This window comes from Musca domestica, unplaced genomic scaffold, assembly GCF_030504385.1.
Source record: "Musca domestica strain aabys unplaced genomic scaffold, Musca_domestica.polishedcontigs.V.1.1 2, whole genome shotgun sequence".
Taxonomy (NCBI): Eukaryota; Metazoa; Arthropoda; class Insecta; order Diptera; family Muscidae; genus Musca; species Musca domestica.
Genome location: NW_026712249.1, coordinates 17,256,544 through 17,274,076, shown reverse-complemented (window position 1 = coordinate 17,274,076; position 17,533 = coordinate 17,256,544). Strand labels below are relative to the sequence as shown.

The 17,533-nt window shown below is 37.1% G+C and overlaps 1 protein-coding gene across 1 annotated transcript in view; it reads right to left on the bottom strand.

Moving 5' to 3' along the window:
* The window catches only part of LOC101900511 (uncharacterized), a 262,228-nt gene that overhangs the window by 72,697 nt on the left and 171,998 nt on the right, over positions 1 to 17,533 (bottom strand). The window contains exons 3-4 of the mRNA XM_059121898.1: positions 14,962 to 15,778; positions 228 to 1,272 (exon numbers count right to left, since the gene is read on the bottom strand). Of these exons, the coding sequence (XP_058977881.1) occupies positions 228 to 1,272; positions 14,962 to 15,778 (1,862 nt within the window). The remainder of the gene's footprint in view (positions 1 to 227; positions 1,273 to 14,961; positions 15,779 to 17,533) is intronic.

Here is a 17,533-nt window from a genome sequence, read left to right as displayed (position 1 = left end):
ATTGGTCCATAAACAAGTCTTTCTATGTTTGAAGTAGATGCATTCCCTTTTTATTTTCCAGATTTCAGAGACTTGTTGTTGACTTGAATGGATATGGAACTCAGGGTATTTTCCACTTCAATCATGGCTTACTAAAAAAAATCAGAGACCGAAGGACAATTTTAATTAATTATATTTGAGAATTGTTATTTTTTTAATAAAGTATACGAAATTCCTCCGCTACTCACCTCGTATTACTGTGCGACAGCGATGAAATATTCGTAGCATCATTATTACTGCTGGCCACATTGTTAGCCTGCGATTGGATAATTGGCTGCTGTTGTTGGCCACCACCCACCGCAGCAGCAGCGGCCGCTCCCGACGCAGCAGAAGATGAATTCGCCGCATTACGATTATAACTAAAATCAGCCGTTAACAAATTCGCCACAATCGACGAAGAACGTCTTCGATTTAAAATCGGTGATTTTTGGGTTCGTATCGATTGGAGATTTGTGCGGGTCGACGAGGTGCTTAAACTATTCGTATGCGTGTTCAGCAGAGTTTCGCTCAATTTCCCACTGCCAAAGCCATGATGGGAGGGTGAATGCAAATCCATGTAGCCGGAACCGCTGGCAAATGTTCCGTTATTATTGTTGGATGTCATTGAATTGAAACCACTACCGCCACCTGTACCAGCTCCACTGGCATTGTTGTTACCAATACTGGTTATATTGAAAGTACTACAACTACGTGGTCCCACACCCATGCCCATACCACCAACACCACCGCCACCTCCTCCAAACACACCAGCCCCATACGCTGAGGCATTGTAATGATGATTGGTGTGCCCCAAAGGATTTGCTGCTCCCAAATTTGCCAGATTCGTGCGACTGCCTTGCAGCAGACCACTTTGCTGTTGAATTCGTTGCAGGGCCGTTTCTTTGGTGTGAAATGCTCCGGGACCAGCATTTTTCGGTGGTTGTGGCAAACTTCGATGTTGATGTTGTATTTGCATTTGTTGCTGTTGTTGTTGCTGCTGCTGCTGCAGATGATGTTGTTGACTGTTGTCCTTTAAAATAGATTTCGGCTGTATCGTTGTTGTGGTCGACTGCTGTACAATAACCTGATGACTGGCCGTCGTCGTCGACGAGGGTACTGTCGCCCCTGTCACCACCTGATGTTGACTCTGTTGCGGTTGTTTTAAGATGGGCTTTAGCACATTGTATGGAACATTTGCCGTGGTCGGTGTCGATGAGGTGGTACTGATTGTGTCACTTTCATCACAGCTCGCATCTAATGGCGAATGTAAACAGAGAAGGGAAGAACAAGATGAAAAGAGGATAAAGTTTAATTAAAAATCGATGTTTGTGATAGCAAATATTTATTTAATTCCATGTTAGGAAAATATAATTGGAAGAGAACCGGGGGTGAGGGGGTAATATGTTGTAAGATAAAGAATTGGGAAATGTTGCCTTCTTTGAGTCATACCAAGTTAGAAAAAACAACACAACTAAGAAGGGTTCATCAGCTTCACATTTTTACTTCCATAAAAATCCATTTTAAAAACAATATTCTTAACAATTCTCTTCAAACTTAAAAAAGGTTAAAAACTCCTTCTTTCTAAAAAAATATCTTAAAAAATCCTAATAAATATTCTCTAAAAATTTGGATTAAAATTAAAAGGTCTAAGAGCATTGGGAAAACTATTCAAAAAATTAAAAAAATACTAAAAATCCAAATTTAAAGGACTCGAACCGTGTGAAAAATATATGGGGGCTATACGAAGACGTGGACCTGCACAGACAATTTTCTGTCATAAGCTGTTGTATTCATTACGAACTTCAAGTACCAAATTTGAAATAGTTCCGGTAAATAATGCCGCTAAAATCATTCAAAAAGATTCAACAAAATGGCAGAAGGTAGAAACATTGTGTGTGAGGGTCACTCTTGATCCGAAGGTGTCTGAAGAGGCTAGGATTTTGGAAATTCGTACTAGAACAGCAAAAAAGGTACTTAACATGCTATACTTTGTATTTGATGAGTTGGAACTCTTAAATTTGGAATGAGGGTTACTGATGGAGTATATGATTGATTTACCAACGGGTATTTCGAAATACGCACTATTAATGTACGAAAGGAACTAAAATGATATAGTACATTTTAGTTCCTTTCGTACATTTCGTGGTACCTTTTTGTATCATGTGAGCGGTTATAGCTATAAACTTGAAAATTAGAATGGGAGGGGAATGTTGAGGTGTGTACCCATGTATACGAAAAGTACTAAATGGTACTAAATTTGGTACAATTTGAAATTGGAAGAACGGTTTTAGCTGGAATCCTGTAATTTGAAATTAACATTAGTGTAGGATTGGGATATGGAGGTAGTTTATGAAATATGTACTTATGTGCACAAAAAGGACTAAACGGTACTAAATTTGGTACAATTTCGATTTGGGGGAACCGATGGAGCTGGAATCCTGAAATCTGGAAATAACATTACTCTTGTAGTTACAATTGGGACATGTAGGAAATATAGGAGATTCATGCTCATGTCTACTACATGGTAGTAAATTCGGTTCCATTTGTATTTGGACGAACCGATCCTGCATCCTGAAATGGGATAACTGTGGGAGTTATGTGTGCAAAATGATACTAAATTTGGTAAAATCTGGATTTGGGTAAACCGATAGAGCTGAAATCATGAAATTGGAAAATAAGATCCCTATTGGATTGTAGCTTGATACAGGTTGTTATTGAAATTTGTTGTTATCTGCACTAAATGGTACTACATTTGGTACAAATTGGAATTGTGATGAACCGATAAACCTGAAATTCTGAAATTTGGAAATAAGATTTCTATGGGACTGAGTTATGGAGGTAGTTTTAGAAATTTGGAGTGTAATATTGAGGTATGTAGGTAGTTTTAAAAATTCGTACTTATGTGTACTAAATTTGGCTGGTAAACATTTTTCTTTCAAATCCCACAGTCAGGATAAGCAAAATTATAATTTCTTTGATTTTTGAAATTTATTTTTTTTTTTTGCGAAGATCCTAAATTTTTGATTTTTAATTTAGTTGCTTATTTTCAACATTACGGTGCCAAATCAAAAAATAAAAAATAAAAGTAAAAATTTCAATTAAAAGTGCTTTAGTTATCTGGGTCGGGCCAAAAAATGTTCTCACCGAACAGACCCAACAGATGCGTGTTCAATATTTCCCATAATGTCTGTTTCCAGCCACCAACAGATATGTTCTGTTACGCTCTATCGCATAAACAATCCCTCATAAATGTAAAAATTAATTACATTTTTTATTAACAATTCCATAGAAATATTAAAAAAAAATCTCTGCAACAACTAATTATTAATTTAACCACAAAAGTAGTTAAATGAGGAAAAACCCCAACTAAATATTGTCACAATATTAAAAACAGCAATAAATGTTATTATTGTTGTTCTTGTTCTATTAAGCGGAAAATGTAACATTGCGAAAACACACATTTACACGCATTATTTTGTTTAATTATAAACCTCATAGTTGTTTGCTGTCGACCGCATTGAGTCAATTGCAATTTCCCCGAATGCCAACAATTTCAATTAAAAAAATTGAAAACGAAATGGCTAATTTGAAATAAAAGTGTAATTTACAAATTTTCCGAAATGGGTGGGAAACAAGGCTAATAAAAAGGTACAGGAATTCAAATATTTAAGGCGGTAGATTAATTCAATCAATTAATTTTAAGCTCTTTCCCTTTTCTCAGCAATCTGAAATAAACACTCACTATATAAGATACTTACGGGTTATTTTTCGCAACATAAATCACACCGCAAACTTTGAAGTACATTTTGAGAATTTTGAAAAATAAACTACACAAAAATCCAAAATGCGATGTTAGAGCTGTGTTAATTCAGTTCATAGTTGAGTACATTAGTTCCTAGGTGTATAAGTGATTTCAACAAAAATGTTATATAATTTGAATCTCTCATACGCAGAGGCATTCATACAAACGACCGGAAGCAATTGTCAGAAGTACATAAATAAAAAAACTGCAACAAAGTCGAAGCCATAATTTTTACATTTTTTTCATTTTTATTGAATGAAAGCAAAAAATATCGGAAATAGCATCAAATTTTAGAATAAGTGTAGATTTGTTCGAATTGGTCACCTTCGGCACGAATTATGGCCTTCAAACGGCCAATGAAACTGTCACACGCTGCCCGAATATTGCTCTGCGGTATTTTGGCCCATCCCCGGAGAATCGCTTGATTGAGGTGATCGGCACTTTGTTGTTTTTTAGTGCCAACCTTGCTTTCCAAAATACTCCAGACACAATAGTCCAACGGATAGGAATCCGGAGATTTTGGTGGCCATTGTGCGCTGGAAATGAAGAGAGGAACCTCAGTTTGTAACCATTCTTGGGTGACGCGTGCTGAGTGCAATGGTTCTGAGCCCTGTTGGAATGTCCAAGGTCTGCGGCCAAAAGGTTGCGTGCCCAAGGCTTTAATTCACCCTCCAGAATATTTTCGCTATAACATTCGGCATTTATTCTGATGCCACGGTCAATTAATACGAGCGAAGATCAACCATCGGCGGTCCACACCATCACCATGGCCGGCGCTTGAGTTCTGGTGGCCAACCGAAGGTGCACATTTTCAGGTGACCTCTTTGGCAAGTAAACACGATCATTTTGTTTGTTTACAAACTGCTGAACAACGAATGTTTTCTCATCGGAGAATGCGAATTTCGGCAGTTCACCACTTTCGGCCAAGCGAAGCAACTCTTTAGCTCTTTTGAGTCTATTTGGAGCTTTCTGTTGCGGCGGAGTAGGTTCTTGCATTTTTGGCATTTCAATGGCTTTACCCCGAGCTCATTCTTCAATATTTGCCGAATGGAATATTGCGATATGTTTAGCTCACGAGCCATTTTCGACCACTGCGAAGCGGGTTTCGATCAAGTCGCTTCTTTATGGTTTTCGAACCATTTCTGCTGATGATTTTTGCTTGCTGAAGAAACCAGCTTCTGTCCAATTCCTTGACGTCGGGCTACGCCATCTACCAGTATCACGGTAACGAGCGATGGTACGAGACACAAAATGTTTATTCACATTTAAATGCTGGAGTGCTCTAGCGATAGCCACTTATGGCTATCGTGAATTCCATCACGAATAACTTTTTTCCTGAAAAATGCTCATCAAAATGCTTTTGTACGCTTCTAAACAATATAATGAGCTGTCACTGGAATAATTTTAACAGTTGTCGGATGAGTGGTTTAGAAATGACAGCGGTCTGAAATTGGGTGCAGTTTTTTCATCTAACCATGTATTTGGCGGTAAATAAATATCAATTTTACCCTCTTTCCCTTTTCTGAACAGCCTATACACCCCCTTTATAAGACTCTTGTGGGATAATTTTTACAACATAAAATTAACCTTCTCATATCACCAACTTTGAGGTATACTTTTTTTTTTTTTTTTTTGGATCTCTGATCAATTGTGAAAATAAATCACACAAAACTCTAAAATCGCAACCATCAAAACTCCAAAATCCGAAATAAAAGTCGTGTCGATCTAGTTCATAGTACAAAACACTAGTTTCTAAACGTATGAGTGATATCATAAACTTCATATAATTCCAATCACTCATACGCAGTTTTTATACAAACGACCGTAGTCCACGAAACTAAATAAGGAATTGGCAGAACTCTCTCCGATGTACATTTGTAATATGAGAATTAATTATACCAATTTTCTTTTTTAAATTTAAAATATTTTCATCTTCTATTTCAAATTTTGCTTCTGTCATGAGAACACACAACACTTCGTCCTTGACGTTTCTATGCAATTAGGAAGAGATGAACAGCTGTGAGTATCGTCATTGTACGTATCTCATATTAATTATGACATATTCATGCCGCGCACAAACACTTGGCCAAATGTCAGAGTCACGAACGCGTTTATGAGCCAAGTTCTGCTACGTGACATTTGTAGGCGTCACAAAAAATTGAATGAAAATAAAACCACAGCATCTTGTAAGGCTGACACATGTGGGAACATTTGAGAACATGTTTGGCAAAATTTATGACAACAATAACACTTAGAAATGTGAATCGTTCGTAATCTCTAGAGAATTTAGGGTTTGGGGAAAGCCATAACAATTTAGATTTAACTTGGGTTGGGGTCTTCTCCTAGTAAAAACCAACAAGTTAAAAAGTAAGGTTTTGCCCTCAGAAGTATTCTCTCAGCCTAAATTCGATTTTTTAAATATATTTTGACTTCTGATATAATTATTTAAATTTTTAATCCTCTATGGAGTGGGTTCCGGAGGAATGCGCCAATATTGTCCATTTCGCATCGGACCAAAGTAAATATGATATAAATATTGCAAAGTGTCAGGCTTGGACTATTTCGACTATTTCCTTCACTTTACATGTGATATGTGATAACTTTTAGAAAATGTAAAAATGTGCGTGAGGTACCAGAAATAGCCGATCGAACTATGCCATTTCCATACTTCATCTTATACTGATAAAAATATTGGCTTTGACAAAATTACAAGGAAATCGAACATTTATATCCAATTTTCTGCGAAATCATAAATTCCATAATAATCTCAGGCTCCTGATTGAGATAAATATTTAAATATGGAAAGTTGTAAGGAATCGCTGACTTGTTTCGCAAGATGTGACGGACAAATGTATTGAAAATTGTAGCCCTTTGTGGGTGGGGTACCAAAAGGGGTTCGCAGATATATATACAGGGAGAGAGATGAAAAAACTGCAACCAACTTCAGACTGCTGTAATTTCTAAGCCACTCGTCCGACAGCTGTTAAAATTATTCAAGTGACAGCTCATTAGAAAAAAAGTTATTCGTGATGGAATTCAAGCGTGATAGTGTGATTTCTTCATATTTGGCTGGAAAACACCAAGTGGCTATCGTTAGAGCACTCCGGCATGTGAATAAATCTTTTATGTCTCGTACCATAGCTCGTTACCGTGATACTGGTAGCGTAGTAGCCCGAAGTTTAAGAAGTGGACGGAAGAAAACAGCAACATCAGCAGAAATGATTCGAAAAGTAAAGAAGCGACTTGATCGAAACCCGCATCGCAGTGGCCGAAAAATGGCTCGTGAGCTGAACATATCACAATATTCCATTCGGCAAACACTGAAAAATGAGCTCAGGGTAAAGCCATTGAAACACCAAAAAAATGCAAGATCTTACACCGCAACATAAATAAAATAGTCTCAAAACATCTAAAGAGTTGCTTCGCCGAAAGTCGTGAACAGCCGAATTTAGGTTTCTCCGCTCCGATGAGAAAACATTCGTTTTCCAGAAGTTTATAAACAAACAAAATGATCGTGTTTACTTGCCAAAGAGGTCAGCTGAAAATGTGCACCTTCGGTTGGTCACTTGAACTCAAGCGCCGGCCGGCCATGGTGATGGTGTGGGCCGCCATAACAGCCGATGGTCGCTCTCCGCTCGTATTAATCGGACATGGCCATCCATCAGAATTAATGCCGAATATTATCGCAAAAATATTCTGTAGGGTGTATTAAAGTCTTGGGCAGGCAAACATTTTGGCCGCAGACCTCACCACCATCGCACTCAGCACGCGCCACCCAAGAATGGTTACAAAATGAGCTTTCTCGCTTCATTTCCAGCGCACAATGGCCACCAACATCCAATCTCCAGATACCAATCCATTCGACTGGAGTATTGTGTCTGGAGTATTTGGGAAAGTGAGGTTGGCACTAAAAAATACCAAAGTGTCGATCACCTCAAGCAAGCGATTCGCCGGGAAGGGGCCACAATAGCGCAGAGCAACATTCGGGCAGCGTGTGACGGCTTCATTGGCCGTTTGAAGGCCATAGTGCGTGCTGAAGGTGATCAATTCGAACAAATCTAAACTTATTCTAAAAGTTGATGCTATTTCCGACATTTTTTGCTTTCATTCAATAAAATTTAGAAAAAAAAATTTAAAATTATGGCGTTTGACTTTGTAGCAGTTTTTTTTTACCTCACCCTATATTTGTATGAAAAGAACAAAATGGTAATACGTTTGATATTCCGTGAAGGCATAGAAATAAAATTCGAAAAATTTATACGTCGATTACTGATGGTATCTGTGTTTGGTACTTCTCCATTGTTTGGAAATCTATCCCATATTTGTTTGAGAAACACTAAATCATACTAAGTTTGTTATTTGTGAAGGGATAGGACGGGAATCTTCAAATTTGATATTGAGGTCTCTGTTGGTTTCCGTGATTACGAGAAGAGGCTTCTTTTGGATATGCGTACTATAATTTTCCAAAGTGGTACTAAATTTGATAATGAGGGAAATTATAGAGCTAAAATCCTGAAATTTTATATTAAGGTCTCTGTTGGGTATCTGAAGTTAAGATATGACAGTGGTACTAAATGGTACTAAAGATACCAAATGGTACTAAATTTGGTTTCGGTTGAAAGGATATAGCTGAAATTCTGAAATTTGATACTGAGTTATCTGTTGGTGACTGGGATTAAGATGTGGAGAAGGTATTGGAAATGTGTACTTTAATTGTACGATAAGTACTAAACAGCACAAATTTTGGTATTGGGGTAGATAAGATAAGGGGTAGAACTGGAATCAGAAAATTTAACATGGATGTCACTGTTGGTATCTGTGGTTCAGTGAAGGTGCTGGTTTTGGATATGTGTACTATAATTGTACTAAATTAGGTAATGGTAAAAATTACAGAGATGAAATCCTGAAATTTGAAATAAATGTAACTGTGGATAAGATATGGAGGTTGTTTCGGAAATGTCTACTGCAGTTGTTTGAAAAGGTCTAAGTGGTACTAAATTTGGTGAATGGATAGAGGTTTTCGAAATGTACAAAATGGTATTTTAGGGTATTTTTTGGAATACTGTTGTAGTCAAGGATGGAGAGATATAGATTTTTTTTTTTTGGGTATGCACACTAAATGTTACCATACGTACGTATAGTAGACCACAGCCTCTTAATTTTTACAATTTGGTAAGCCACACATCCTCCCATGTAGTTAACACCCAATACTAATCTACTTAACCTCTTCCAAATTTACTATCCACCTTAAACATGTTGTTCACCTCTGTTTTCTCTACGTAATTTATTACTCTCAATAATTACACAGTTCCGTGTAATCTCAACACAAAAGTCAATTCGAGTTTCAACTGCGACAAGTAAACCCATAGCCACAAATTAAACCAAAAGAAACAATTGAATTGAGCCACACCAAAATAACCCCTGTCAATGGCCAATAGTTTATAGACTTTTTGCGGTTGAATGCTATTAATTGGAAAAAAAAAGAAAAACCAAAAACAACAATAAGAACAATTACAAAATCCCCACAAAGAAACCGACAAAAAGGAATGAAAATACGAGAAAACATTTCGAGATTTCCGACTTTTCGTTGTAAGAAGATAATGAAGACATGGACAATGGAAACAGTTTCGATATTAAATGTGGGTGTGTAAAAAAGGGGAATATAAGTAATAAAACTTAAGAGAATTGCGGTGAAAATAGAAAGTAAGTGAACACTTGACTTTACAGCGAATACAATTCTCAACTTTCTTTCGTTCAGTTCAGAAAGAAAGAATTAAAGGTGAATTTTATAAATTTATTTTTTAAGAAGCTCCCGACCTGTAACCGTTGATATTTGAAAAACTTTTTTAATGAACTTTTTTTCTCAGATTTTTTAAAATATTTTTTAAGGACCATCAGAGCCATAAAACATTTTTTACGAAAATGTTTTTAAGACCCATGAGAGCTATATTTAAGAATATTTTCAATAACCCTTCTTTAAGAATAATTTAGATTGTTTTTTAAGCCCTTAGAGGTAAACAAGAGGGTTTTAAATCTTTCTTTTAACTGGGATTTTCAAAAGCATTTTTCTTAAGGACCCCAGACCTATATCCGCTGCTTTTAACAACGTATTTAGGCAATCTAAAAGCTGTGATCTCAGAATTATTAAAAATGGCAATTTTAAGTAAATATTTTCAAGTCTATTCACGACCTTAAGCGAGAATTTCTTAAGATTATCTCTTTAAGGACTGGATTTTTTCAAACATATTTTGTTCAAAGGCTTTCTTGCCTTAACAGGCAATCAGGACAAACAACAGGGATTTTTTTAAATATAACTTTAAAGGGCTCAAATCTTAAATCCATAGATCGTTATTTTTCTAAGATTATTTCTTCAAGAGCCAAATAACATTTAATGATTGATTTGTAGCATGTTTAAAAATTATCAGTCGGTTTTGTCCGACAGATGTATACTCCCTGCCAATGTACGATTATTTAAATATATTTTGACTTGTGTTATGATTATTCATATTGTTGACCGTCTATAACCCCATTACGTATCGGACCTAAATAAATATAATATAAATTAAAAATATGTGATAATTTGTAAAAACTGTTAACCTGTGAGCGGGGTACCAGATAAAGTCGACCGAAGTATTCCATTTTCATATTAATACAAATAAAAATAGTTGTATGGACAAAAATACAAGAAAATCGAACATTTATATTAAATGTTTTGTAAATCGTAAATTCCATTTTCATCTCAGGTTTCTGGTTGAGAGAAATATTTTGATATAGCAAGTTGTAAAGAATCGCTTACTTGTTTCGCAAATTAGGACAGATAAAAATATTGAAAATTGTGACCTTTTGTGGGTGAGGTACCAGAAGGGGTTCACAGATATATATCATATTCACAATAGATCTTGTGTTAGCAAAAATGCTTATTTCCCTTTCTTTAAGCGTTTTGTTTCCAGAAGAAATGGTTCGATCTCTACCATCTCTATAACATGTCTAGTGTTGATGGAAATATTGAGATGTACGAAGTCTGAATGTAATCGGATGATATCATTCATATTCAAAATGTTGGTATTTTGTGGGTGAGGTATCAGAATTGAGATGTGCAAAGCCTGAATGGAATCGGACCTTAATTTCGTGTTTTATAAACTTCATGAATATTAACAAGTTAAAATGCAGTAAGTTCGGCCGGGCCGAACTTTTAATACCCTCCACCATTTGCAACGAATTTGGAAATTTTCAAAAAATAAAATCCTTAAAAAATTCTGTTAAAATTTTAAAAATACCGAATATAGCCGTTATTTTGGGGTCTATACGACGTGGACATACATAGGCAATGTTTGTCATAAGCCATTACCATATTCAAATTCGAAACTTGAAATAAACGGTGAATAATGTAGCTAAAATCATCAAAATACCGAATATAGGGAGGTACCGTTATATGGGGGCTATATGAAGACGTGGACCTGCACAGACAATTTTCTGTCTTAGGGTGTAGTATCCATTTTGAACTTCAAATACCAAATTTGAAACAATTCCCGTGAATAATGTCGCTAAAATCATCAAAATACCGAATATCGGGAGGTACCGTTATATGGGGGCTATATGAAAACGTGGACCTACATGGCCCATTTACGAACTTAACCTGTCTACTGGAAAAATAAACATGTGTGCAAAATTTTAGCCACCTATCTCAATTCATTCGAAAGATAGCGTGATTACCCTCCACCATAGTATGGTGGAGGGTATAAAAATTTGGAATCATTGTGGGGAAGGCTGTAGAAGGAGTGGATATATCCCATCTTCATAGCAGATCTTATATTAGTAGAAATAATGAAATGTACGAGATATGAAGAGAACGGATTTTTTAATCGTTTCGGTTATTCATACTTTTGACACCTTGTGGAGGAGATACCAAAAGGAATGGATCGATTTCGACTATCTTCATAACAGATCTTGTGTGGATAGAAACATTGAGATGTGCCAAGTCTGAATGGAATCGGAGGTCAATTTCACGTTTTAGTAACTTCATGGATATTCATAATTTTGACCCTTTGTGTGGGAGGTACTAAAAGGAGTGGACCGTTGTATTCCACATTTAAACCAGATTTTGGGTTAATAAAAATATTGTGATGTGTGTAATTTGAAGAGAACCGGATTCTTTTTGCGGATTATATGATCGTTTTGGTTATTCAAAGCTTTGGCCCTTTGTGGGAGAGGTACCAGAAGGAATGGTCGAATGTCTACTATCTTTATAAAAATTCTTATGTTACTGATATGTACCAAGTCTGCATGGAATCGTATGTTAATTTCATATTTTATGAGCTTCATGAATGTTCAAAATATTGACCCTTTGTGGGGGGGAGGTACCAGCAGGACTGGACCTATATATTCCATTTTGGGTTAATAAAAATATTGTGAAGTAAGTAATTTCAATACAATACGATACAAAATTGTACGTCACACTTTGTGGGGGAGGTACTTAATGGAGTGGACCGATATTGCTCATTTTCGCACCAGACTTAGCACTAATACGAATATTGGGATTTGCAAAATTAGATGATCCTTTCTCTTTCTTTGAGGTAAATTATTTTCTTTGACAAATTTATGTGGGAGATACCAGCAGGAGTGTGCCGATGTTACCCATCTCCGAACTCGATCTATGTTTGACAATAATATTACGATGTACCAAGTTTGTACCAAATCAAACACTCCCTTCTTGGGTTATCCAACCAGACAGACGAACGGACATCGCTAGATCGACTCCAAATATTCTAAAATAAATTTGGTCCAAGGAGACCTAGGGTCTAAGACCGTTACTTCGATGAGGCACGATTTGGCCGCATCAAACGATATATACCCTGGTATAATTAGGATGTGCCGAGTTTGAAAGGAATAGGATGCTTATTTCACGTTTTGCGAATTATGTGGTAATTAAAATGTTTGGCCCATTATGGGAGAGAAACAATAAAAAGTGCATCGAAGTGCATCATACCTTTACATCAGAACTCGTGTTATTTAAAATATTGGAATGTGTGATACTGTTGTAATTTTTTTACCCATGTTGTCTATTTTTGCACACGTCCTAGCACTGATAAAAATATTAAGATTTGCAACATTTGAACAAAATCGGATGCTCTTTTCTTGTTCTATTAGATTATTTTCTGCGAAAGTTTCGATATTTTCGGGGGTGGTACCAGAAGTAGTTGACCGATATTGTCTATTTCCGAACTCAATATAAGTTTGATAATAATAATATAACCATGTGCCAAGTTTGGATCAAATTGGATACTTCTCTGAGAGTTATCGTGCGAACAAACCAGCCAGACAGACAGGCGGACACCTCTAGATCGATTCCAAATTTTCTGAAACAGATCTATAGCCATATGGCTGAGGGTATACAAATGTTGCCCCATTGTGGGGAGGCACCAGAGGAGTGGTCCCATATATTTCATCATTATACCAGATCTTGTGTTGGTAAAAATATTGAGATCCGCAAAACTAGACAATCACACCTTTAATTCACATTTTGTACGAGTTATAATTATTCAAAATATTGATCTTTTGTGGGGGTACTTGATGGGGTAGGCTGATATTGTCCATTTTTGCAGCTGACCTAGTACTAATATGAATATTACGACTTGCGAAATTTGGACAAACTCGGACGATTATTTTTTGTTCTATCAGGTAAATTATTCTCTGTGTAAATTTTGAGGGAGGTACTAAAAGGAGTTGACCTTTATTGTCCATCTCTGAGCTCGATCTAACTTTGATAATAATATTACGATGTACGAAGTTTGGTCAAAATCGGTTCTCTCTTCGAGACTTGCGGACGGACATCGCTTGATCGATCAAATATCTTGAAATGGATTTTGTCCAAAGAGACCTGGGGTCCAAAACCGTAATTTCGATGATCACGTTTTGGTCGTATCAAACGATATATACTCCATCCTAGACATATGGATGAACTTCGTAGCTATTTGAAATTTTGACCCATTGAGGGAGAGGTACAAGAAGGAGTGCATTGATATATCCTACCTTCACACTAGATCTTGTGTTATTGTGCGATCAATTTAAAGACAATCGGACTCTAAAGTGGTCTATAAAGACGACTCTAAGGTCGCATGTAAAGACGAAGTTAAGGTCGCATATAAATCCGAATTTAAGGTCGTCTTTAAAGACGAATTTAACGTCGTCTATAAAGACGACTTTAAGGTCGAAGACCTTACACCGATATTGTCCATCTACGCACTCGATCTAAGTTTGATAATAATATTACCATGTCCTAAATCGGATACAAACCAGCTAGACACCCCTTGATTGACTCCAAATTTTCTGAAACAGATTTAATCCAAAGAGACTCAAGGTCTAAAACCGCCATTTCGATGAGGCACGTTTTGGCCGTATCAAATGATATATACCTTCTGTAGCCATATGGCTGAGGATATAAATATTCCGAATATTCCCTCATTGTGAAGTAAATTGTTGTAACAACATTTTCATTTGCATTAGAACTGATTGAAATGGAAACTCTGTTTTCCTATCCCATCTCAAAATACTTACATTTAATGAATATCTTTCGTACTTTCAAATAAAGCATTACAATCTTCCCCAGTTCAAAAAAAGAGCTTGGCCCTTGCCCTTAATGAAAACTAATTTAGCTTAGTGGCTTTGCCCTGATATCACTTGAAATGCTTTAATGGCAATGGAGAGAAAAAAACACGTTTGCTATCCTCTTCAAACACTCTTTTTATGATTAACTAATTCTTAGAAATTTACTCTCTGTCTTCTCGCAGCAAGTCAGCTACTTTTCACACACACACACACGCGCTCATTGAAAACCCCTCCAGCTCACAATGAGAAAGTAAACAGTGCAAAAATTCCATTGTTTCTTTTCTTTGATGAACTGATTTTGCCACTTATGTCCTTGCCAACATACGCATCCTTGTAGTGCCTTGTAAGGGACCGGGGGCCAGCATGTTGCACAAAAACAATGGAACTGAGTAGTGAGTGTGTGTGTGTGTGTGTGAGTGATGCTTTGTTCTCTTCCGTATGTAATTTTTTAAATCAATAACAACAAGACATGGTGTGTGCCCGCTGAGAGGACCACCACTGAGTGTCAGTTAGTCGGTCGGTCGATATGTACTTACCAAAGTCGAAAGCACGTTCCAAAATAATTGAATGACGTTTCTGTGGTTGTTGCTGTTGTTGTTTAGAGGATTGTTGTGAATGTTGGCCATTACCCAAACAATTGGAGACTCCATTATTGAGAGGACCACTTGTGTTGTCCTCACCATCGGGACCCAAACGGGTCGATGAGGTTGCATGGGCCATGCCAACACCGATACCAGCTCCTCCCAACCCACTGCCGGTATTATTAGCCGTATTTGTCACTGGATTACTGTTGCTTGAGCTGTAGTCGTGTTGCTGCTGTTGCTGCTGATGATGATATGATTTCTGTTGTCCAAAATGTATTGAAGGCTGCTGTTGGTGATGCTGTTGTTGTTGCTGAAACAATTGCTGCTGCTGCTGGGCCATGCAATTGCTCGAGTGTGGCGGCAAATTCTTCTGCTGTGGCGGATGGGCATGCTGCTGCTGGTGCAGGCAACAATATTTGATGTGTTTACACAGCAAATTACCACTGCTGCCACCGCTCAGTTTGGATGTGTGGATATTGGCACCGCCCATGTGACGTTGATCGGGTATGCTGCCACCACCTCCACCCATTCCCAAACTGTTCAAACCCGAACTGGACGCTGAGGTAAATGAATTTCGTGGTCTATTGAAACGAAATGAGTTCGAACGTCCAACATTGTGACCACCACCGCCGCCGGATGAGATGCCCCCACTGGAGCTGGCATCTCGGCACTCGTCACGACCATCGAAACCCTGGCGATGGGGATTTGTTGTACAGCGCAAACTTCCGCCATAGCGTCGTTGTGGGAATTTTGTTGTTCTCGGTATTACCTGAAAAGGAGGGAAAATATTTTTTGTTTTGAGAAAACAACGGGAAACATGAAAAGCATTTATTGAAATCCATACAAATATTGGATGTACAAAAACTGATATTTCTTGAGTTTTAAATTTGAATAAGTTCTGAATTTAAAATTTTGGAAAATTTTCATTATAGCCTCAGCCATATGGCTACTGAAAGTATATATTTTTTGATACAACCAAACGTGCCTCATCAAAATAACAGTTTTAGACCCTAGGTCTCTTTAGACCAAATCCATTTCAGGATATTTGGAATTGATCCAGCGATGTCTGTCCGTCCGTCTTCGATTGCCTTAATATTACACACATCCAAATATTTTTATTAACCCAAGGTCTGGTGTAAGGATATTGGCCCACTCGTTCTGGTACCTCGCCCAAAAAAGAGTGAATATCCATGAAGCTCATAAAACGCCAAATTAATATCCGACTCCATTCAGACTTGGCACATCTCAATATTTCTATCAACTCCAAGATCTGTAAAAAAGATGGTAAAGATCTGACCTCCCCCATATGGCACGTCCTCCTCAAAGGGTCAATGTTTTGAATAACCAAAACGATAATAAAATACGAAATAAGCACCCGGTTCTCTTCATATTTCACACGTCCCATTATTTCTATTAACACTAGATCTGATGTGAAGATGGAATATAGCAGCCAATTCCTTCTGGTACCTCCCCCACAAAGAGTCAAACGTATGAATAATTTTAACTCTTATAAAATGTGACGCAAGAGTCCGATTGTCTTCAAATTACACACATCGCCATATTTTTATTAATCCAAGGTCTGGTGTGAAGATGGAATATATCGGTCCACTCCTTCTGGTACCTCCCTCACAAAGGGTCAAAATTTTTAATATCCTCATAAAAGAACGAAATTAACATCCAATTCCATTCTGACTTGGCACATCTCAATATTTCGATCAACACAGGATCTGTTATAAAGATGGTAAAGATCTGACCATTCCTTATGGTACCTCCCTCACAAAGGGTCGATGTTTTGAATAACCAAAACGATCATAAAATCCGAAATAAGCATCCCGTATCTTCAAATTACACACATTGTAAGATATTTTTAACCCAAGGGCGGGTGTGGAAATGGTATAGGTCGGACCATTTCTTCTGGTACCTCCCCATACATAGGGTTCAACATTTTAAAGAACAAAACGTTCAAAGAAAGCGACATAAGCATTGGATGCTCTCTTCAAATTTCACACATCCAAATATTTTTGCTTATCCAAAATCTGTTGTGAAGATGATATATATCTGCCAACCCCTTCTAGTACCTCATCACAAGGGGACCACTATTTCCAATACCTATATCTGTCATAACTTGCGAAACAAGTCGCCTATTCTTTACAACTTGATATATCGAAATATGTCTCTTAACCAGATCCATTTTTATTGTTATATATGTTCGGTTTTCTTCAAATTTTGAAATACTACGGTCCGCTATATCTGTTACCTCACGTATATTTCCACATTTTCCAAAAATTTGCACATGTCAAATCTGGCAAGTTGTAATATTTTTACTAGTCTTAGGCCCGATACGAATTAGGCAACTGCTTCGGAATAAAGGGTCAACGGTATGAATAGTCATAACTCAAGGCGGGGAGTATAAATCTGTCGGCAAAACCGACTGATACTATTTTACTTGTTTCTGGAAAAATTTAGCATTTTTTTTCTGCACCCTAGCCGTTCTGAGCTGTGGAAAATGTCAAGTGAACTTGAT